The following is a 25447-nucleotide window of genomic DNA, read 5'->3' on the forward strand; positions in this document are numbered from 1 at the left end:
CTAAACTTAGGGCCTATTTAACATACTTTTGGTTTATTACAATCCATAGGTAGATGCAGAGAGGGGGCTAAACCCCCCCTTGGGTATTCAATCAACACTAGATAGAATCGAAATCTTAGCCCCCCCTCCCTTGTCCCTATCCTGGATTCGCCACTGGTCTCAGGAAAATTAAAATTCATTCTTTTTTCACAACGATACACTAAGCGAAAATTTTTCACTAAATCGAAGTTGAAATTGAATCCCTTTCCTGAAAATTCACGTTTCGTCTAATTATAATTGATCACATGAAATTATGGGTTTTCTAAACATGGTTGAAATGTAGCTTTTTATGTACAAAATTTATACACCGATAAAAGATAAAATTTTCATAGGAAATTCAGTTGAAACTTACGAGTCTAAATTCCGAATTATTTAGAAGAAACACAAAGAAATCCTAATCCTTAAGAAGCCCAAATTATATTCCAACGACATAGGACTTATTTCTGCCTGAAGAGCGACCATGACTTTTCGCTCACCTTGACTCGAATTTAAGGCAGGATTCTCCAATAGCACTACCAAAGCAGCAATCTACTGAGTATACACTTTTGTCTATTTTACAGGAAAGATGGGTCATTTCCGCGTGCGTTGTGATAAACAGCACTAAATAAAATTATCTAGAAAGTGGATTGCTACGCAAGAAAATATAGCGTACAAAGTCAAATTGCCAAGACTAAAGCCGAGCGCAGAACGAACCGGGTGATCGCTTTGACTGGTTTCAAACAAATTTTGAATTATCGGCCGTGACTATGGAAAATACACCAGCAAGAGCATGGAAGTGCAAAAATTGAAAAAATCTTCGTCTTTTTCCCACAGCATAATTTGTATGAGTGTATTAAAACATGCCCCTAAGAAGTCCTACTAAACTCCTCCACGAAGATTACTCCAAACCCAAAATAACGGAAAAAGGGAGTCAACAATTATAGGGAGAATGACTATTGGAGAGAACCACCAAATACAACTTTGTAACGAAGTCTGCCAACGTTCTGGGAAAAATGAAAGACCGTGCACCGATGACAAAACAAAGACGCATCTGCGAATTTTTGTAGCGGGGAATCTTACATCGGCCAAACATCAAGAAGTTTTGATTGCAGGAACAAAGAACATCTATGAGCCACTAAAAGCAAGTAGTTCCAAAAATCCGCCATTACCGAGCAGTGATAAATGAGGTATCATTTTAAACGTTGAGTCACCGGCTTCTGACGAAAAATACAATCTCAAATTCCACTATTTACCCATTAATTTGACTTAAGAGTTTCAATTTTTCCATGGCGATTACTCGCTTCATTGACTCATTTTGTCGTCATATCGACTCATTTTTTTATTCTAAACTAAAAAAAAAAGTTTAAAAACCCGTCAAATCCATAGCTAAACCAAAGAAACGTAATGTAAGTAGGAAAATATATAAAATTAAAATCTAAGAGGCATGAATAACGTTGAATGTTCTTTAAAAGAGGCATCGTAGGCAGGGAACTTGAATGATAACGCGTATCACGAATAAATATAAATATCGTGTTGAAAGTATTCAAGAATCATTACCAACGGAAATTGACAAAAAAAAATGAAAATACTACGAAATGCACACAGTGATTGTACATGGGTGAATGGTATAAAATTGTTACGTACACGAGTGAGAGAAATTGTTTTAATAGTTAGAGAATATTATGAATTCTTATATAAAGTAAGAGGGTAAACTAGGTAACTCGTTTGAAATTTTCGCACGGGTTACTTGGTTTTACTACAATTTTCCGAGAAAGGAATAAGTCTATTGAATCCTAATCGCTTCTCATGGCGTAAAGCAAAAAGATGTCGCAACTATAGGCAGTTCCCTTCTCCGGAGGGTGCCCCATGAAAGTGGAAGAGTTGTAGGGGCACAATAAAGGATGAAACAGCGATTGCAACCAGAGGGAGGAGACGACCGGTGGGTCTGTCTGTGGGAGGAGTCCTCGAGTGGCCTTCAAAACTGGGTGTGACCACACCGGTCGAAATTGAAAGAGAAGAAAAAAAGGTGAGGCGAAACTTTAAGGGGTTTGCTGGAGAAAAGGAAGAGGCGAGGAAGACCAAGAGATGCGGTGGTCCGCGGATGGACACCTGACCGTAAGGGGGAGTTATCTGCTCAGCAGATTATGGTGGAGACACTGGAATGGGATTCGATGGAGAACGCTTAAACGGTAGAAGATATACGCCCGGTGAACATCGAAGACTCCTTACAAACGTGCTTTTTTATACCTCGCCATTTCCTACATGTATGCCACACTTTTTCTTCTGTGAGGAACGCGTTCTGAGGAGAACCCATCACTCCCTCTCCACCAGGCACGTAGCCAGAATTTTTTTGAGGGGAGCTTGGGTGGTACGCGGGTTTTCTACATTGATATTTTGCTGTCAATCCGCAAGCATAAGAAACCAATAATTTCAGTAAATCAGCACTGTATTTCGTTTTCATAATGCTAAAAGTTAATTTCATCGTTGGTTACTTACAAACATTATGAAATGTAACTACATAGAGAAAAAAACGTCAGGGCTGGTAATCTCCTTAGCAGATGCATCGGAGGTAATAATAATGTCGTCTTTATTTCACAAGCGAATTTAGGACTAGATAGTCCTCTCTTACAATTACTTGTTTGACAATTACAATTACTTGTATTATTACAATTACTAATATTTTGTGACCAATTCGCACGTATCGGAAAACCATGCATTTTAAGAGTTTTGGCCAGGGATGGCCATAGAAACTAAGCGAAAGTCAAAACCAGTAAAATTTCAATAGTTTCGTTCCCGGGTGCGAAATAAAGAAACGAAACGAAATGGATTTTAACCCGGGCAGCTAAACTCAGGGTCGAAACGAAATCGGAGTCAAAACTACTTCGGGTCGGAACTAAACAGAAACTCTGGGACCACGTGCTTCAACTTCGAACTGTTGCGTAGTTCCGACCCACACACCGAGTACGAAGTATGGTTAAATGAAGTACAGGTTCGGCCTACCGGTATTAGATGCATGGGGTACACTCATTTTTACCACTAACAGGAGAACGGAGAACGCAAACTGGCCATTCGATTTTTAAGTCAATGTTTTAACCTCTCTATGCGTGTGTCAAACGTAATGGGTCGAAACTATTCTCTCTTGTCCCCCACAACTCGACTTCTGGGATCGAATCTTAGCTATGAGCAGCGGAGTTTCAGTTAATTTAGCTTCCTTCCCGGGAGTATAGTTTCGTCTCGGGTCGAAGCTGAACTCCTTGATGATTTTAATTTCGTGCGGGAACGAATCTAAACCTAGGCCTCGAATTTTCGTTTCCCTCCGGTTCGAAACGAAGCATTTTCGTTTCACTTGCCATCCCTGGTTTTGACCGGTGGCAGGTCGCATTTTATCTTTTTTTCGAAACGTATTTCTAGTTGAAAGCTAAATTTAAAAAAATGAAAATTAACTTCGTCTGTTCCACAATCATCATATATTTTACATAATGGTATTTTCTGTCATTCCGTATATGACCCGTTAATACTACACCTACAGTGATAAATGAGGTATCATTTAAAACGTTGAATCACCGCCATCAAAAATAAAATCTCAAATTTCACAACTCACCCATTAATTTGACTTCAAATTTTCAATCTTTCCATATCGATTACTTGCTCGAGGTGTATAGACTCCACACATTTTTTTTAATTTTCAACTTAAATAAAAAGGATAAAAACCCGTTAAATCTACAACTTAAGCTAACAAACGTAACATAAGTTGGCAAAAATATTAAAAATAAAATTAAGTGAAAGTGCGAAATTTTCGCATGGGTTACCTAGTATTACTTTATTCCCGACCATGGTTCCGAAAATGCCACGTCATTATCAAGACTAATTTTACATTTTGAGATAAAACCTGAGATAAAATCTGCAAATTTCATATGCAAGCATATTTTAAAACGTGTCTTCTCTATTTGCTCTGAAATTTTCATCATAATAGCCGGTGTATTTTGGTACTAATACGACACGAAAAAAGTCCGAACAAGCGGGAGTGATGCGTCGTCCTCGTAAACGGAACACGATATACGTTGGACTTCGAAGACCTTGATAAAGGCTTAGCATTGTCAAACCATGGTAAGGAGTACATAATTAGAACGGAATGTAAAAAGCAAATGTTCACTTAATCATGATACAGTATAACTTCGTTATAACGTCATTTAAGGGACCACGAAATTATTGACACTATATCAGAATGACAATATAAAAAGGTTATTTAACCAATTGATCAATAACACAGGAGGAATAAAAATTTTCAATTTTTCATAAAAAAACATACTTCAATGAGATTATTGGTGTAAGTACAACTAAATTTGTGAGTAATAGTGTTGTGCAATTTAAATATTATGTAAAAGTCATGAAAATGAAGAGTTTTTATGCGACGATAACAGCATTATGTTTTATTAAAGGCACAATACAGTGTGTCAATAAAATTCTAAACTTTACGTTTAAATGAAGTCCTACTGCTTAAAGCAATCTGTTATTTTATTTTGGACAGTCCTTAGTTACTTGAAATCGGATTTTGTTGACGTTATATGCGAGGTTTTGGAATCTATTAAAGATAAACACGAGGTTTTATCAATGCTTACACTTGAAGTTTGGCGGAACTTCGGAACGAATGACGTTATATCCGTTAACGTTACGTCCGAGGCAGTAATAACCAAGTTGCACTGTATGACGTAAACGGGAGCAGCTGAATTCAGCTTTGAAGATTTTTATAATTGACTTTAAAAGGAGAAGGAATTCCGCTTATAGAAGAGAAGATTCTTTTTATTAACAAAAAGTGCCTTGGTTCAAATTTTGAAATTCCCGACTTCGTGTTTCCAACTCCCAGCCTATCCACTAAGCATTTTTGCGATAACGATGAGAGCCTGTGAATCTAACTGGAATAGATGAGACTTTGATCAGGAAACACGGTGTTATTTTACAAGCGATATTAATGAAATACAATATACAGACTAATTTTTTTACTCATTTCTTAAGAAGCTGCTTAATTTTACGTAAAACTTTAAAACTGATAACCAATGATAACCACCAGATATATAAATTTTAGTCCACGTGACAGCTAATGTAAAATACTGCCATTCTACCAATAGGTCAGTCATTTAGAGAATCAGCCAAAGCAAGAGCTTAAGCCAAAGAAACGAAATTGTCGACAAAATGTTTTGCGAAAGACCACTTGGCTTAAATGAAACAGAGGCGTTCTCCATAGGTTATTACTCATATCCTCTCCACTTATAAGCAGTTTCTCAAGGAAGGTAACCAAATTTAGAAAGTCATTCAGTAAGAAAAATATGGAGCTTTCATAGCCCGAAAATTTGAAGTGACGACGAAATACTAGACGGAGAGGAAATCGAGATGATGGAGATACTATAGAAGAAGAATAATTCCCTTTTAAAATACGGATGGAAATAATTTGCTACATGACGTTTGAATATTTATTCGGAAACGAGTAAAAATTCATTTGATTTAAACAAAATTTTCTTCCTTGCCTTCGCTAGCAGGAAATACCCTCCCACAAACATGTAACGTTCTGAACCTGCATTCACTTTGGACAATTGAAAGCGGCTCAGTTGAAAAAATAGATCGAGGAAGCAAAACTAAGCATGGTATCTTGAGTGAGGAGGACATTCCATCAGGTGAAAAATCTAAAGCTTTCCATATAACACGTGACTTCGTACGAAGTCACGCGCACGGGTGAAAAGAAATTTACACAAAGGATGACATCCACCCCGATCCCCTAACCGGGATTCCGATCTTCCTCAAAGGCGAATTTTTATAAAAATTTTAAGTCGGAAACATGATATTGAACGTAAGGAAGACTTTCGTCAAACCTGCTTCCCTACGTAAGTAAAAAATGGAGAATAAAGGTGGAGTAAAAGTGAAAAGCTTTGTAATAAGTACGATAAGAAGTCTTCAAAGAATAAATTAATTGACGGAATAACGTTGATTAACGGATGAGAAGAGTAAGAGGAAAAAGAAATCGCCGAAAGAACCCTGAAACCTCGAGGAAAAGTACAGACAAAAACATAACATTTGAGGGCCGGTTTTATATTGTCTAGTCGTAAATATAGCTTAAAGTTACAACGCCAAACATTCAAACGCCATGTAGCAGGTTATTTCCATCCCCATTTTTAAAGCGTATGATTATTTTTCTCTAGCCTTTCCATCACCTCGATTAGACATTATAATTTTTTGGAGCATGGAAATCAGATTTAACTATTTCTTCCACTTACGGTCATCTGTTTAACTAAAGATTATCCTGAACTGCTTTGTATTACTTTAACTTTAAAATATTTTGAAGTTAAGGTTAGGACAGTACCATATTTCGGATAACGCTTATTAGGTATCAAAAAAACCGGCCCTTAGAACGAGATGGAGAAAAACTGCTCCCTCCAGTTATATGCCTATGTAAATAAATTAGCTGTTTTCGGACCAATTCATTGAAAAGAGGAAAAAAAATATATACACACATAATGCCCGACTTCGAAGGGGCAGGGGGTTCGAAACAGTTCTATGACGGTCACTGAAATCCGAAGGAAGTTACAGGCTCTTCCTTCAGAAAATGATAAAACCATATGAAAATTAACAACATAATGTAAGTATTTCTATTTTAAAATTTCTGTTATTTATAGAAAAATTTTATTTTTCTACAAATATCTCAATAGTAATTCTATTAACAAGATCCTCGAAGGATTCCACTATTTATCTTTATTTAAACATACCTCGATCGAAAACCTATTCTCAGGAGAATGAACTGAATAAAGTAGAAACAAATAAAATGTTTAAAATATATACACTCAATAAATATCTAGGTGCTTGAACTTATGAGACCGCCCAAAGCTCCGAACTATTAGTATAAATAAGGAGAAGAAATATAAATGGAGTCAATATAAATTATCAAAAATATGTATGTTGAATCACGAGGGATCGTTAATAAAAGCGGTCAACATATGAACTACGGGGTTCCTTTACCATCGATAGTAGATTAAAATTGACTCATCCCAGTTTTCTGGCCTGTCAGAAAAGAAATATTTTCCTGGCAATTTAAGAATACCTGGGAATATAATGAGCAATCATTTCACTTGCCTCGGTGGGTACCCAATCCCTCGGAACCATTGAATCACTTATCACCCTGAGGAGGCAGAGTGTGTTTTTGACAGTGTGACCTTGGACGTGTGCGCCGACAGTAAAGGTTGGATGGAATGGTTTAACAAGAAACGTTAATCATCTCCACGGATTAATAAAACTGCACTATTCCACGCCAGTCAACACTTGTTCAGCTAAGTCAAAAATCCATAGATTAAAGCACTTCATGAAACAAGTGACTTTGCTCACAGTCACGCGCACGAGTGCAAAGTTAAGGATGAATTTCCCCATGAAAAAAAAACCTTTGGCATAATCGGGATTCGAACCCGGATCTCCCGATTGCCGGTCAGGGGTGTTAGCCAATAACACCACCAAGCCTACCAATTGTTTCATGCAGTGCTTGGTCATCGCCGAATAACGACAAAGTAAGGTTTATTTCCCCGGCAGTGGCTTACTAAGCACGACTTCGGTCACATGTGACACAGTATGGAGTTGTGATGTCAACACCTTGTTCGGTAAAACCATAGAGTAAGTATATATACTTACTCTATGGTAAAACCCATCATGTTCATCAAGTTCACTCTGCGAAGATGGCTTGGTGGAATAATTGCCTATCACGCCTTAATGGTTCAGATCCCGGCTAAGCCAAATATTTTTTCATGGCAAACTTCATCCCTGGTGTATATTCATAGATGAATAAATGAAGAAATCGGGAGTTAAAGTCGAGATGTGCAGAACATCTGGTACGATTTACAAATGTCGACAAGGTAAACATTTTGGAATTACAAGTGGCGAATTGATATACTTGACAAATGGCTCCCGTTGCAAACGATTATTTCCCACAGGTTGGCAACACGGCATTAATTATTTCGATCCGCATTAAACACACCTCCCTACGATGTAATGATGGCTATCATAGGATAGTAGAGCAAAAGGTAAACCTGAAATCCATTGCAATACAATATTAATTCCGGAAATACAGGTAGTTTCAGGAAAAATATGCAACAATTCAGGTGGTGGTAGGGAGACAATTTTTAGTATTTTTGTCCATAAACATGGGGCAGCAACTCCACAGTTACTGAGCTAAGGCAACGCAATCATTTATTTTTGATGCACTATGCAGTTACCATGAAAACATTTTTTCTAGGGTATTCAGCCTTTTCGAAACTTTATTTAATGCTCAGGATTTTTAAGGACATTTAATCGACGGTCACGGGGAAAAACTTGGTAAGTCACTGAAATCAAATTTTAAAGGGGAGCATTTTTAAACTACAACGACTCATCATAAATCGTCTAACCTTTACCATATAGTAAGTATATATAAACTATACTCTAAGAAGTATATATATACTCACTCTATGGTAAAGGTTAGACGATTTTTGATAAGTCGTTGACGTTAAAATTGCTCCCCTGTAACATTTGGTTTCAATGACTTACCAAGTTTTTCCCCGTGACCGTCGATAAAAATTAAGGCTGGACGTAAATGTGGAACCAAAATTGCCTGGAACAATAAATCTTTGAGCTTCATTAAACGAGAGGTTTGAGCGAGTACCAAAAATACGATTGCGTAATTTCACCCATTTTGAGATTAAAATAACAGATCTAACGTGAAGAATTTGAAATGAAGTTAGAAGGAAGCGAAAACTGCTTCTAAATTTGTATATTTTCCGTGGTCTTAAAGCACCTTGACTTAAAAAAAATAGGTATGCATAAAACAGAAATTACAAAAATTAACTTGCAGGATATTTATTCAACTGTTGCTCTCCTCTAAACTAGATTCGAACCCCCGCACGTTGGTGGGAAAGTCAACATCAACCATCATACCAAACTTTTTCCACAAGAACCTCTTCCAAACCTCTTTAACCGGCAAAAATGGTGGAAGATCCCAGATAGAAAATGTTAGAATTGGAAATGAAGGTGGAAGGAAGCGAAAAATGCTTCCAAATTTGTATTTTTCCCGTGGACCAGAAGTACCTAGACTTGAGAAATAGGCATGCATTAAACATAAATTAAATAACTCTAAACTTGCACGATATATATTCAAATGCTGTTCGTCCCTAGCTGAATTCGAACCCGCAAAAGTTGTTGGGAAAGCCAATACCCACCAACCTACCAAAGTGTAGCCTCTTGCCTCGGTCGGCAAAACGTAAATGAAGGTTGGAAAGAAGCGAAAAATCCTCCTAAACTTGTATCTTTCCCTTGATCTCATAGGACCTAGACTCGAAAAATAGTTATGCATAAAACGGAAATTACAAAAAATAAATTTTCAGGATATTCATTCAACTGTGGCTCGCCCCTAACTGGATTCGAACCCGCACAAGTTGGTGAGAAAGCCAACAACCACCGCCACAAGAAACTCTTGTCTCAGTCTTGAACCGGCAAAACTGGTGGAATTCGCTGTGAACCTGTGGCGTCGGTGATTGAGGGAGGGAGTATTAGGAAGGTTGATGGGAGGAGGAATTGGGGGAGCGGGGCGGGGGGAGATTTTATACCCTCACAAACCAAGAGATCAGCGGGCAGGAGGGGTGAGAGAGGGTGGGGACAGGGTGGAGCCTGGGCGTGGGGACGCTCTCCAGAGGGTGAGGGAAGCACCTGGTTAGTGGTATAAATACGGAGACCACACCACGTTTGGAGTCAGCTTCACCCTCAGCTCCAATCAAGCAAAGAGACATGAAGGTCCTGGTGAGTACACAGCAAATCCAACCGTTTCTATCCCTTTGTTTAAAGAAGGAGACTTGATTTTCACTCCAATATTTATTTCGAGCGTTCATCTCACTATCTCGAAGAGCAGAGTAAAAATAGGAGAACTGAATTAGCTAAGTTGAAAATACTTCGTTATTTTCTCAAATATTTTCACAGTAAAGCCAGCCGTTACTATATCTATGTTTAAAGAAGGAGACTTAATTTTCACTTCAATATTTACTATGAGCGTTCATCTCACTAACCAGTCTCAATACGAGAACTGAATTACCTAAGTTGAAAATACATCGTTTGGTTTTTGAGGATTTTCACAGCAAATCCAGCCGTTTCTATCTCTTTGTTTAAAGAAGGAGACTTGATTTTCATTGCTATATTTATTTCGAGCGTTCATCTCACTATCCAGAAGGGCAGAGTCAAAATAGGAGAATTGAATAAGCTAAGTTGAAAATACATTGTTTAGTTTTTCATTTATTTTTCAAATATTTCCACGATTTCAAAGATTTCCAAGCAAAGCCAGCCGTTTTTTTAAAGGAGACTTCAATATTTATTTAGAGCGTTCACCTCAATAACGGGAAGGGGAGAGTCTCAATACGAGAACTGAATTAGCTAAGTTGAAAATACTTCGTTTAGTTTTTCAAAGATTTTCGGAGTACTACTTTCTATTCACTAGTTTCGTAAGCTTTTTCTGTCTCTCTGTTAAAAAGGATTTCATTTTCACTCAGCTCTTGACCTAAAGAGTAATCTCACATTGATGAAAGATTTCCAACAGGACAGTCGAAAAGTCTAAGTTAACGAAATATTATTTTGTTTCTAAATAATCTGCGTAGCTTCCTGTCACATGAATAATTTGAAAAGCGGTATCGTTAACGGACCAGAACGCGGAACAAGCGAGAAACTAAAAGTGTTCCATTTGAGGATTGAGCCTCGAATTCCAAAAAACCCTTACTAACTCGCGGGAAGTTTTGTTTTACAAGCATTAAAAAATATTACGCCAATTTTCTAGGATTGTGAATTTTCATAGCTGTACAAATCCGCTCATAAAATTAAATACTTCATTCAATAATTTTCTTTGCAATTTTTGCAACAAGTTGAAATTCACGTTTAGATGTGTGATTCCTAATGAGGTTTACTTACGTTCAAATATTTCCATCTGTAGTCAAATCGGATTCCTATTCTTTCACCAATAACAGCTTTGTATTGTACCAGTGTCAACAAGTAAATTTATTCCGTAGTATTTTGAACTTGGTACTTTTATTACGCGCTATCAAATAATTTTCATAGTGTGTTTCCAAACTATTCATATGAGAGCCATGAGAGATTCACCGAGGTATGCGGCGTAGATTTATAAACGCTGGGAAAATTTCTTCAATTCCAACCGATCAAGTTCTAACATTATTCGGATGCAATCGAGACATGTGAAATCAGAAAATCGCATCTATTTGGATACATGATCGGTACCGATAACGTGACCGCGCATGACAGTTTTTGCCTTATGCAATGATTTATTTCAAAAGTTTCTTTTCTCACAGCGAAAGCATTTTTTTTCTGAAAGCCGCGGAGTGAAAATTCCACATGTGAAAACGTGAGATAATACACCATGATGGCTAACTGTTGATAAAATTTTCACTTGCGAAGGAGTACCTGCAATTTTCGTTAAAATCACTTTCAAAACTGCTATTAAAAAAATTCGGAGCATCTCCATTCCTTTTGCCAATTTTTTTCCTTGTATCCACGCAATTAGTACGTTCAAACTCTCCCAAATAGCGTATAAACTACTCGAAAATCTCAGATAAAATGATAAAAAATCCCTCTTAAGAAAACCTCATCTTGAAATACATCCTCGTTTGAGAACGATATATTTTTCGTTTTTGCAGCTATGGGAGGTAAAAAGAGTCGAAAAATCTTGCAAGACTACTTCAGAGCGATAATTTGAGAGGCGCAAAGGAATTCGCGAGCATCTTTCGAAGTTCCGATAGCGATAAATTGTCTACAGAGACGACGCGTGCATGTAGGGAGTATGGCGACTTCCGCGTCGGTTGTAAGGCCGGTGGGTGATGGACCGGTCCTGGAGAACCACCCAAATACGTCGCGACCTTGCTCCAGCACGGCGCAGATCACTCTCCATCCCCACCCCATTTGAACACAGTAGCGGATAACATTTCTCGCGCCAACTCCTCACCAAGAAAGGGAAAGGCCTTCTCGCTACGACAGGCCTATTAGGTGAGCTTTTTCCCTCTTATAAATGAGATAACCACCTCACGGGTCTCGCGCGGTCATTGCCAAGGTCAATTTTGGACTAATACGTTAAGAGAACTCCATTAATCTCGCTCAAACTCTGTTTTACCGCGAAAAATTGCTCATTCAAATGTCATTTTGGAATTTTCTGCGTAAATAAGTAGACTATTTCCACATTTCCTTGCTTCTCGAATTTAAAAATTTTACCTCAGTACTTTCCCAGGCGTTTTTTTTTTAATAATCGAGGCACACGAAAATGCTGGCAAATATCTACTCTGCATACCCTGAAAAATGCAAGATGATAACGTGCCTAACATATACAGGGATTGATACGTCCACTAACGACGCGAAACTGGTAAATTTAACATCGTAAACTTCAATAGCTCATTAGATCTTAATTTGTAGTACATCCTCCCTCGTGAGAACAGCATCAGTGGAACAGCTCTCTCGTTGTTCCTCAGCTGGCTGAGCCTCTACGGATGCAGCTGGTGGATTTCTGCTTTGCTCATTTTGCTTTGAATTCTCAGCACATTTTAATTTGAATCTAAAATCGAAAAAAGATACTAATGTGGACGCATACAAAAATTTACTTGCATCCAATGGGCTCACTGCTTGTATCACAAAAAGCACTAGAATAGAAATAAAAAAACGTAAAGTGACAGCTTCATGCTTGGATCACATTAACGTTAAAGGTTTCCACTCAAAACTTCAATAGGCGAATTTTTTTGGTGACGAGAGAAGCATCGTGAATATAAATTTTCGTCAAACAAATTTATTCAATACTTATTTAATCTTGAATCCTACCGACCTTCTTTCAGCCCAATTCATTTAATTGCAAATTAACCTACTCTTTTTTACGAACAGAAACATCCTCACATAACGTTCCTCGCCCATCATATTTAAATGTGCTCTGCTCCTAAATGAAATCATAGAATTATTTGTCACCGCTATTAATTTACTTCTATGAAACGAAAAAAGCAGTATCTATACAAGGAGAATAAGTATAAAGAAACAAGCATAATAGAGGATATCAGATGATCGATTTAGTTTCACTGAATTAATAAACTATTCCCAATAAGTATAACGAATACGAAAACTCTTAACAGCCGTTGATTACTAAGTTTCTCCTAATCAGCATTGGTCGCGCACGCTGTCGTTCATGGGCATATTATCGATATTCGCCGACTGAAGGACGATCCAGTGACAAAGCCTAAGATCTAATGGGGCTAATAATTTTAACTCATTCGCCCCTTGAAAACAATCCGTGTATATCATGAGAAGGTAAATAAAACAATTACCTTACACCAACTGTAATGCAATAAATCAGTTCGCTATCAACAACGCTTTTTCAGAATTCTTCTTTCAGCCTGATAAATTTCCTCCATTTCGCTCTCTCTGGGTAACTCTCAGAGACTTGGAAGCGTTCAAAAGACTTGTCTCCCGCCCCTAAAAAAATCACGTCGACTCGCGACTTCAACGCTACGCGATGCGAGGAATTTTCGGTCAAATATCGCTTTGTCATTCTTTCACGGAGATATAAAATGAATGATTACGCTTACACACATTCTTAATACTTTGAAGCCAGCGGTATTTTTCTGAGCGGAAATCCAGGGCTTTTACTGTTTTTTTTTTAATACAATCATTTCCAAATCCGAAAACGTACATTTAGGAGCCGCTGAACGACAGCACCTTCCATACAAGAAGACCAGATAGCTAAAGAAAGAGGCTGAATAGTTCGGTCCCGAAAAAAACGCTCGTAATACTTAACCACAGAATCAAATACGACAGCCCAAACCAACGGGAATGCATGGAGGAAGCTCAATTCCATCCCGCAGAAGGCTGATATCTGTCGCCACTTCGGTCGCATTTTTTCGGTTTTCATAAATGTCCGCGGCGCGGAGATGAGTGCAATGTGATCCACTTTTTCCCAATATTTTTCAGTACAATGTCTGAAATTGCGAGGAATAGCATTGAGCTTTTATGAATTTGATGGGTCACATCACCATGTATATAAATCGGTGAAATCGCTGAATGCTTATTTCCCCATGAAACTCGGATCAATTTGTCCGTCAGCGACGTGAGTGGCGACTTTTTGTAAAGCCATTTAAATGTGCGATGGTTGACAACACATCTAGTGGCCGACTTGAGGATCCTCTTTGGTAATAATCGTGGCCCGAACTCTACTCAGGCTTGGGCTTCAGTGTGTTAAAATCATTTTGGACATCTTGAGTCCCTCAGATCACCGTTGGGCTTCACCACTGGTACAAATACCATAAATATTCGATGTGGACGCACAACTGATCATCGATTTAATGTTCCGATATCTCATTCTCCTTTACAGGTCGTTCTTGCCGCCCTCGTCGGATGCTCCCTTGCGGGCTTCGAATACTCCAGCGTCACACCCTACCACTATGGAGGATACTACCCCTACTACCGTAACTTCGCTTACAACTACCCCTACCACTTTGGTTACTCCGCTGTGGCTCCCGTGGCTGTGAAGAGTGTTCCCGCTGTTGCTCCCGTCGCCCCTGTTGTGCCCCTGGCATACACCGGCCTGAAGCACCAGTACCACGCTCAGGTAAGAGAAAACGACACTTGGAATCCTAAGTCTTCAATCCCTGAGAGGTTACGCTCAATGAGTCAGAACAGGGTGGCCAACCACAAATACACAGAAGGTTCCTGACTTTCCTAGACTGCTTTGACTTATTTCCAGATTGTTTGACAATATGCATTCGGCTGAATACTTAAACCATGCTGATATTGCTTAAAGATGATAAAAATACTATCGAGTGCCATTTAAAGTAAACCCCAAAATAAATTAAGAAAAATTAGGCTAAAAAATTACTTTTAACAAATAGTATAGGCACTCTACAGATTCCACTGAAAACGTTGCTTTTGAGGGCTAACTAAACATCTTAAAGAGGGATTTTCAAATTGTTTCTTATTTATGTGGAAATGGTTCCACCATATCTGAAAACTATATTTCAGAACTCCAAAAGGTTAGATTGCTGATATTTTTTCTAGCAATTTTCAATTACTTTTGCCTAAACACTGCAGCAATTTTCTAATAAAATTCAGTCAAATAACTTTCTGCAATACTTAAAATACATATACAGCTTATTGGGTCTGCTCCTCCTACATGTTCCTCCTACATCCACCTTCTATTACCCTTAATCATAATTTGACAGTGTGCTTCTCATCTTGACTGGAAGAAACTAAGTGAACATGATAACATTAATCAAATCTCAGGCCCAAAAGTCCTCTCTTATGACAAAATCTCTTACTTTTCATGAAAATCCATGTCCATGGATAAGGGTTTATTTGATTATGTAGGATTCAAACTCATTAACTCTAATACGGTAGTCATGATCCTGCAAGCAATGACGCCAGCAAACACATTGGTTTCAGTGAATGAAAATATAGCAATTAATACATTTTCTTTATTCCTTGAACGAACAGGATGAGTTCGGCCAGGCTTCTTTTGGACACTCCTCCATCGACCAGACCCACACCACCTTCCGTGATGCCTTTGGAGGAGTTGTTGGACAGTACTCTTATGTCAACCCTGAGGGCAAGGTCGTGACCACCAGTTACACTGCTGACGCCGTCCACGGATTCCGCGTGGCCTCCAATGACCTGCCAGTGGCCCCTGCCGTCCCTGAGACCCCCGCCCTCGTGGCCCCTGAGCCTGTCCAGGACACCCCTGAAGTGGTCGCTGCCCGTGCTGAGCACCTTGCTGCCCACGCTGAGGTCAAGAGCCGCTCCCGTCGCCAGGCTATCCTTCCCATCACCCCCTATGCCTTCTCCCATGCCACCCCCTACGCATACCCCTATGCCTATCCCTACCATGCTCCCCTCGTCCGCAAGGGCACACTCACCACCGTCGTCAACACCCCAGGCCACGCCGTCTCCTACCGCGTCGACTAAATACGACAACCTTTCCTCTCCTCGCCCTTTCAAAACCTTTGGACAAGCGTGTGTGAAGTGTGACTGAGATGACCTGTATGATACTCCAACCTCCTACCAACTGTACTCCTTCCTTTTGATATGTAAAAAAAAATCGCAATAAACTTTCCTTCATTTCTAAACCTTTCTTTGATTATTTGTTTTCGGGCATTGAACTCTCCTCGACTGGTTAATCTCATGGTAAACCATTAAGTGATGTTAGAGCCTTTATGTCGCTGTTTGAATAGGAAAAAATAGCTTACGTTGCAAAAATTCTGCTCAAGTTGTTAATCACTATTTAAAGAAGAATTTACCCTCATTTGTATTGCAATAAGAATTATGGCTCGGAGATTTTAAAAAATTGTAAAAAGAGGTTTTATGGTATTATGAAGAAAAATGTCACATTAACTTCAATACTGAGTTTTCCTTCCATCTAAATGAAGCATGAAAGAAAATGCTGAAACTGGGAGGAATTAATTATAAGGGGAAAATATGCTATTTTTCATGGTCCTCTTCTATCGTGAAGAAATATTTCCATACTAACGACAAAAAAACTGAGGTTTTTCCATAGGCCATCATGCCCACCAACTATCATGGCTTCCAGAATTCCTACAACTACCACTAGCCTGTTCCCTTCTCTGCAAGGACTACATTGTTAACACCCGAGACAACGGTATCTCCTACCCTGTTGAGTGAATTCTCCTTTTCCTCTTCACCACCCCAATCCTTAAACACAAGTGCATGTGAAGTGTGACAAGATGACTTGCATGATATCACTTAAAGGTCATACATTCTCCCACCTCAAACTTTCCTGTTCCTAACTATCAGATGTAAAAAAATGACATTCCTTTATTTCTAAAATATCTCATTTTTTAATTGTTTCCTTTAATTCAGGCATTAAAATCTCCCATATTAACAAGATAATGGGGAATTATAATAACTAAATTTAGGAAATTTATACTTACTATAGAATGTATTATCATTTGAATTCCAAAACTGACCACAAGATTGAAGCCTATAATTTTGGTAGAAGAACTTCTAAAAAATGGATTGTCTTCACATGATATCACTTTAAGGTCATTTCATACATTTCTTTAGAAAAAAGAAGCTTTAAACTTGCAATGGTATCAAGGGTTTTCTCAGTTATCTCTTGTGATTCACACACATGGCAATCAAAATAGGACTTCGTCTATAATTTAAGATAATTGCTAAATTTAAAAATATAATTAGTCCATGTCTTCTTTTCTAATAAGTACATTTACACTAATATATCATTCCACTAATCAGACAATGCCATGGTTGCACATATGTTGGGTAACCAAGATAGCACAACAGTTCTTCCAAAGACGTTGATTATAAACGATCATCTCAGAACATTTCATCTTGAGTCTCAGATATCAACCCTAATCGATAATTATAATTATGTATAACATACGAATTATGTGTATAAAATGGTACTAAACTACACTTTAGCAATCCAATGAGATAATAAGACTTTGAGTAAACAAGCATGCATATACTGTAAAAACATTAAACCCTACCTTTTCTGGGGCTACCATCTGGTCCAACTGGTCGAAATCCCACAATCTCAGCTCTAGCTTGGAGTTTGGTTTGGACATTTTCAGCACCCTCTTTCATTTTTGCAATTAGACCTATTAAAAGTATGCAAATTATGTAAAAATGGACAATCTTAGAGAACCACAGTGAAAGTAAAAAGGAAAACAAAGTGAGATTATTTCTCAATTAAAAGCAAATCAATTACAACATCCAATTGGTACTGCCATCATAAAACACCAAATTTAAGACTTTCTACTTATAGATAACTATTATAACATGATTTTAATATTTCATACTTTGGAAGTTAAACAATTATTTTTACTTATTAATCACAAAGGCAACCCAAACCAAAATGAGGAGGAAATGCACAATTGAGAATAAACAAAGACTTTCCGGCAAGAATTGCTACATTAAAAATACTTTTTTAGTTCTTTTTAACTACTATGTGAATTATATTTGAGTGGCCAAAGATATAATTTAACAACACAGATGTAAAATAATCAAAGTTAAATTGCATTTCCACCATGAAATATGTACGTATGTATGTATATACAAAAAGACAAACTTCATGAAGGACAACTGCAGATAGAACTTTGTAACTCAAAGAGCATAACACCTCATGTGAGATAAAGCAATAAATACTTTTGATGGTGAATATTAATGCAAATGAATACATAATGCATATATTGAGCAAATTATGAGAAATGCTCAGTATCAACTTCACACTTCCTTATATTGAAGTGTATCGTGATCATTGTTGAGAATTAAGGTACTCTCCTCTACTATTTTTTTATTAATTTCACAACACATTTTTCACTACATATTTCATTTCCATGTTTTCACATAAACAAATATCTGAACCCGAAGATGCAAAATGCATTGTGAATTATATACAAATAATTTGAAGGAAACCACTACAATTATTCAAACATGCTCTTATTTAACTACAGATAACAAGCAAATATTATTAAAGGAAAAAATAAACATGTACATAATCACAAATATCTGAGCTAGCTAACTTCAGTCAGATTTATCTGACAAGCTCTAGAGAAAGTAATATTTAACAAAGGCTGGACATATCTATAATTTGAATACAAAATTTGTTCAAAATCAACAAGTTAATCCTTTTCTCATCGCATACGAATATCAGATACTAAAAGCTCTCATTTTCATCGCTGTATTTACCCAAATATAGTTCCCACTACCAACATAATTTAAATTTTAACTGCAAGAAAAGACTAAAAAGTGTGCAAAGGATACTCTGAAATTTCTTGACACTCATAACTAGGGACATGCAAAAGTCGCAAATGCGATAACGCGAATTTTAACGCGAATTCCGGGATTTTTCCGCGAAATACGCGATTTCCGGGGTTTTCCCGCGAATACGCGAATTTCGTGTTAATTGCGATTTTCTCCAATTCATGGGCGATTTTCACTAACTCAGACGCGATTTTCACCATTTTTTCTTCTGCTCATGCTCCTCCCACGAAATTATTTTTCGAGACGTACATTTAAGCCGTAATTTTTTCACTGCATTGGCCGCTTTCCGACGCGACGAATTTCCATGGGCCGCCGTTCACGGCACAGCGCCGTGAGATGTCTCGTTTGAAAGTGGCCTGAATTTCACGGAACCGTGCCGTGAACAGCGGCCGGCGAAAAGTCGTCGCGTTTGAAAGTAGCCTCAAGGTAGCACTATGTGTATTTCACGGCATAAAAGGCGCACCGCCGGGCCGGCTTGAACCTTGCCTTGCTGACCGTCAACAACGCCGTGCCGTCAACTGCGCGATTCGACTCGCTTGAAGACATGCATTGAGACCAATGGTTATTTGAAAGCACAGTGCCGTGCCGTTGACGACGGCCGGAGCAAAGCAAAAGTCTGAAAGCGGCAAAAAGTGGCTGTGCGCCGTCTATTCCGTGAAATACACACGGAGCTACATTGTGGCAGCTTTGTGCCAAAACGACTTATCGCCGGCCGCCGTTCCCGGCACAGCGCCGTAAAATTCAGGCCACTTTCCGACCAGACGACTCTGGATTTCACGGCGCTGTGGCGGGAACGGCGGCCCGCGGAAATTAGTCGCGTCTGTGAGCGGCCAATGCCGTGAAAAAATTACGGCTCAAATTTACGCATCGAAAAACAATTTCATGCAGAGCAGAAGGAAAAACGATGATATTCGCGTCTGAGTTGGTGAAAATCGCCCATGAATTGGAGAAAATTCATGGTTTCCACAATGAAACACCCTCGAGGAAATAAGGCGACTCGTTTGTCCGGAGGATGTCTAAACCGCATTCACGATGTCTACAAAGTAGCCAAAATGCCATGGGAATCTGGGAATCTGATGGTTGACTAAATAAAATTACTGGAGGGTTCAAACTATCCAAATACTCACATTCTATAAAGAGTTAACCCTTTCGCTACTAATGACGAAAATATGCGGCAGGACGTTTCATGATCCGGGAGACGAAAGGCGAAAATTTTCGTCTGAGATTTTCCTACGCAGGCCTAATGCTGAAAATACGTTTCCTTGCTCTCCTCCTTTTATGACATTCGTGGGTTCGCAAAGTCTTAGTTTCGGGACCCAACACAGGCCAACACCATAGACTGGCAAAATCTGTAACTTCCGAAATCCGGAAGCATGAGCCTAGACCCTCGTCTCTTATTACCCCTCTTTGTGGCAAGGGACCGCAGACATACAATTGTTCATTCAGTTAGTTTGCGAAATAAATATATGGTTCTTTCTCAAAAAATATAAACGAAGAATTGAATTCTTTGTCTTTTGGCAGCGTTTACAATTTTAAAACGAAATTCTGCCATAAATATTAACTTATATCTCGATTTCAGTATAAAATCAACATGGAAATTGTTAAGGCATTAAATTCGTTAATGCTGACGGTAGAGCTTCATTCAAAATTTTATAATTCTCAGAATAAATCGAGGATTTCAATTGAAAGTCTGCAATTTTCGTGCAAGCAACAATCATCCATATAGCTCATTCACATAAACAAAGCATGAGTTGACAGCGAACCAATGCTGCTGGTAGGGTTGTAAACCACGAAAGGAGGGAGACCAACTACCCTCAGAGTCCAAGATAATGCAAAATGCCCACTAGGAAGGATCAGAAAAGGTTGGTGTTGAGAGTGTTTGATTATCTGCAAGACCTTTCTCAACAGATGTCCAACATAAATGCTCCATACAGAGGGGACCGAAGAGTCTCATGGAGTGCAGTCCCGCATTCATGTTAAGGAGAGAAGTCCACCATTTTGAAAGAGTTAAAGAAGTTAAAAATGAGCCTCGAGAAAATTCATAAGAGTACTTTTTTTTTTAGATAAAACCACTTATTACATCTGCAAAACATGAAAACCTCTAAAGTAGCTGCTGTAAAGTCAATACCTATGCAGATGGCTGAAAAAGCGTCAACCAAACTTAGTTCTCTTATGGTAGAAGACCTAAGCAGAAAAATAGGTATGTACTTGAAAAGATCTCAGTTTTTGATCCCCAAGCAGTTCCGTCTACAGACATGAACCCTGACTTAAAAACAAAAAATTCATGGCCTGGAATCAATGGAAACAGAGAAGTTGATGTTGGGGTTGGGAGAATTACAGAAACTACTACAAAAGCAAAATTCCCGCGGTTCAGTGGATGTAATTAAAGCAATCCAGGAGCTCAAATGTCTGAGACATCGTTTGCATCTAAGTGCCTTTAAGCAATTTGGATCCCTTCTGCAAACATGGACTGAGAAAGATTTCTTTCCTGCTATAGCACTTTGTTAACAGATAAGAGAAAAAATGTAAAAGATGACAACTTGATCACAATAGCAATATTTCATTTGAAATTACAGGCATTTAAAAGTAATTTCTCTCTATGTAAGCTATATACATGTATACGCGAAGGATAAATATGTAAAATAGGTTAATTCAGTCAATAATCCATGTACATTATTGCTTTAATTATTCCCGATCAATAATATCCTAAATATTGGGCAATGGGTGGGCCAGTGGAAGGATGGCTCTCGATCAACATAAATTACTTTGCCGTTAAAATAACACCGATTTCAGGGCAAAATAACATCGCTTTTGTAGAAAAATAACACCACTTTTGGCTATAAAATAACCCCACCTTTTGCATGTCCCTACTCATAACTCATACAAGCACTTATATTCATTAATAAATATCGAGAGCTCCTTGGAATGTAAGACTCATAATATGTAAAATAATTACAAAAAATTAATTCTGGGGCAAGTGCACAGTGCAAATGAAATAATCATTAAATCCAACATAAATCAAAACAGGATGATAAATTTGCAATAATAAATAAGTAACTTATTTGTTTTTGAGCATATATTTTCGAACAAAAGTGAAATATTTATGGTGCGTAACTTAGGACAACGAAAGTGGTAATGGAAACTAAATTTCCCTGCGGCGCAACAAGCTTTGTCCAAAAACTTTTGAAAGTGACTGTACATAAATACTGAAAGCATTACTTATAGGCCAGGATTGAGGACTAGATAATGTACGAAAATAAACCCTGTAGATAAAGAGTATACATGACATAACTCTAGAATATACAGGGTTCCCACTCTAACTAAATTATAAAATTCACGGTTTTTTCCAGGTTTTCACAGTATAAATTGTGTCAAATTCACGGTCTGTTGATAAGCCATTTTAGGAAGAAATCTTGACCACATAAAAATCACTGGCCGCACGCTAACTAAAAATATAGCAAATGCGACAAATGCCGGGAATGCAAAATGCAGCAATGAAAGTGCTCTTATGACGTCGACTATCGATAGCAAAATTTACGGCCGGCTAAAGGTTGTGAGTGAGAAAATGGAGGGTGACAGGGGAGTGAAGAGGTGTCTGATTTCTCGCCAGGGTTAATGATCGCTTTGGTTAAAGGTCGTCCAATCACAGCCTTAAGGTCTCTGTGTCGTCATGACACACGGACCAATATTTGCGCTTCGAATATACGTGTGCAGATAAATGCGTGGACAGAATCTGCGAGTGACTGACCTATTTTTCTTTTGATCCGTCAATCGTAGATCTAAAATCAAGTTTAAGAAGTTTTTAAGGTTTTACGACGAACTTCACGGCTATTTCCAGGTTTTTTCACGGTAGACCAAATTCACGGCTTATTCACGGTTTTAAGGTTTTCACGGTTGAGTGGGAACCCTGATATAGCGAGGTTGAATAATGGCTATGGCTAAAGCTTCGTATTACAAAAAAATTATTTAGTACATACAAACGGGGATATTACTTCACTTTTGGGGTTATGACTTGCAAAATTTCATCACAAAACATGCAAAATGCTGTAAAAGAATTAGCGATTTTGGCTTATTTGTTTATAACTTGAAAAATATCCACTTTTCACAAAAAATATTCAAATTCAAAATTAATGTAATAATATTAAAAATTTCCTAAACATTACATTTCATTGCTTTGATTTTTTTCTCCGGCCTATCATTCAGGTACCACTCGAGAATTGAAATAATTTGTCTGTCACAGCAAAAAACCCACTTTTTCTATGATTAACAAAACAAGCCAGCAATAGAAGGGTTTTTTGCTTATATTGACATTTTTTTGCAACAGTAAATCCAAATTCGTAATTTCCACCCATTAAAGTGTTTTTGTGAATCACTAGTTTTAAAAAATTTCAAATAAAAAAAAAATGCTATGATTCGAGAGTTCAATAAGAAAAACCCCTTAAATTATTAAAAACAATTTTAAAACTGTTTTCAACGAGCATGAACTACCTTCTACTAAAGAATATTTTCCATATAAGAGAATGAACATAGGGAAAAACTGTAGAGCCATTAGCAACCGTACACTTTTACACTACTTTTTTTCTAAAATACACAATTTAAAAAAATGAAAAGCATAGCGATAAGTTAGTATCTATTTACATATATACACACATTCTTGTAAGCCATCTAAATGGGTAGGGAGAGCTACCAGAACTAATGTACCATAATTCAAGCTATTACTCTAAAGGTTAGGCACAAATCCAATTTTCTTTGCAAACAAAGGCAGTGATAGGGATGTTAAGTAGAAGAGTATTTTTTAAACATACTTAGTAATTGCTGAAAAAATAAAAATAAATACTGTACATGATTTCTGCTTTCTATAACCATAGCATATGTTAGGTGCATTAAAAATACCTACAGAAAAGGGTGATAATTAAGGTCAAGGTTGTGGCCCAAAATAAAATCTAGAAGCAACACAGATGAGTTCTAGTATGTGACAAGCTAAAACGCAGAAGTAAATAATTCATATACCATGTCTGTCTTTCTCCTTGAGAATTCTTTCCATGTCTCCAGCCTTGTCTTTGACCCTGCCAAAAAAGTCTTCAAGAAAAGGGGTAGGAATTGATACCAGATGCATTAGAGGAGTGATAGCAAAATAGGTAATCATTTCAAAAATAAATCTGGATGAGGGCCAATTTGTATAGGAAATATGACTTCAGTATTAAATTGCAGCAGAAATACTGATGAAAAGATATGCATGCTAGGTCTACAATAATGTATATATGTATTCATCATTGGGTTAAATACCCTTTACTAATCCATATCCCTATAGATTAAGGGGGTACTTTTCACGGTATATCCCAGAAAAATTATTATTAGAGACCAACACCAAGACAAAATTATCCACCAGCATTATAAAACACTTAAAAAGAAATGTAAAATGATTTTTTTGGGATATTAATTAATTTAATGAGTCATGAACATACATAAAATGACAATATAACATAAGGCAAACCTTTCTCTTACTAAAATCAAATAATGCCCATCAAGGGTAACTGGATCTCAAAACATCTTGTTATGATAGATAGGCATTGAACAGTAAAGGGTTCAAAGAAATTATTGTGACAATAAAGAGTTCTTTTTGCAAAAATTTCATGCACCAAACACCAAATATTAAGCTAGATAGAAAATACATTCCAAAAATTAACCCTACTAAATAATAAAAGTATCAGATTAAAAAAAATGAAAACCATCTGTCCATTAAAAACTACATATGTATATCTAAAAAAAACTCCCTCAACCAATTTTTTATGTTCTATTCCAACCCATTTCAAAACAATAAAAATGGAAATAATTTTTTATTTTTACACCTAAGAGCGTAATATTTCCCTACATCAAGCCCAAAAATAACCCATAACAAAAACTAAAACATAATACCAATAGCCCAATCACACAAATACATTAATTTTACATAAAAAATCCAATTTTAAATGGCTAAAATTATTCATCATACTCTCAAATAGCACAGACAATCATCGATGACTCTTGATTAATTTACCTCATTTATAAGGATATGTAATATGAATTTTTTTAAGTGTCTAGATTTTCAGTAAAACAAAATATATTTTATTAATTTAATCCTATTCCTCACTCCACATCAATGAGTTTTCATTGGAACAATAATGCAAAATTGTAAACAAGTCCATTATAATAATGACTCGTTAAAAAAATAACTAAGTTTATTATTGTCATCAAGATATTTGGACTCACCAGCTATCTTTTTGTGGGCATCAGGGGATGCAGATTGGGTAAGAGCAATGACTTTATTGTAAACAGACTGATTAATTAATCCTTGTGCTTCTAGAGTTCCAGGTGACATTGTACTGTATTCTTCACTCAGGAGTTGAACTGGAGAAAAGAAAAAAAGGCACCCAAATGAAACAGCATAAATGGAAGGTTGCCTCTTCTAAAATAATGCATTAGAAAGAATTCATTTATAAAACTAATGAAATTAAATACATTTTATAAATGAATTTTCATTCAAAATTTAAATTTTCATCCTAAAGCTACTCAATATACATGAGCTCATGAAGATAATTTCAGCTCATTTCAAGTGCTCAACTGGCAATAATCC

The 25447-nt window shown here is 37.3% G+C and overlaps 2 protein-coding genes across 5 annotated transcripts in view; one reads left to right on the forward strand and one right to left on the reverse strand.

Annotated features, from left to right (window-relative positions):
- Window positions 1-25447, reverse strand: part of LOC124169802 (WD repeat-containing protein 7) — a 158005-nt gene that overhangs the window by 99152 nt on the left and 33406 nt on the right. For 3 of the 4 annotated variants that reach the window (XM_046548563.1, XM_046548564.1, XM_046548565.1), the window contains 3 exons: window positions 25084-25221; window positions 23845-23913; window positions 17559-17669 (listed from right to left, as the gene is read on the reverse strand). In XM_046548563.1, coding sequence (XP_046404519.1) covers window positions 17559-17669; window positions 23845-23913; window positions 25084-25221 — 318 coding nt within the window. The remainder of the gene's footprint in view (window positions 1-17558; window positions 17670-23844; window positions 23914-25083; window positions 25222-25447) is intronic. The other variant, XM_046548566.1, reaches the window with a different exon arrangement.
- LOC124169803 (cuticle protein 7-like) lies at window positions 9715-16160 on the forward strand. Its single transcript, XM_046548567.1, has 3 exons — window positions 9715-9819; window positions 14414-14650; window positions 15532-16160. The coding sequence occupies exons 1-3, from the start codon at window positions 9808-9810 to the stop codon at window positions 15997-15999; spliced, it is 717 nt and encodes a 238-aa protein (XP_046404523.1). The 5' UTR covers window positions 9715-9807; the 3' UTR covers window positions 16000-16160.

Source organism: Ischnura elegans, chromosome 12 (assembly GCF_921293095.1).
Source record: "Ischnura elegans chromosome 12, ioIscEleg1.1, whole genome shotgun sequence".
Classification (NCBI taxonomy): domain Eukaryota; kingdom Metazoa; phylum Arthropoda; class Insecta; order Odonata; family Coenagrionidae; genus Ischnura; species Ischnura elegans.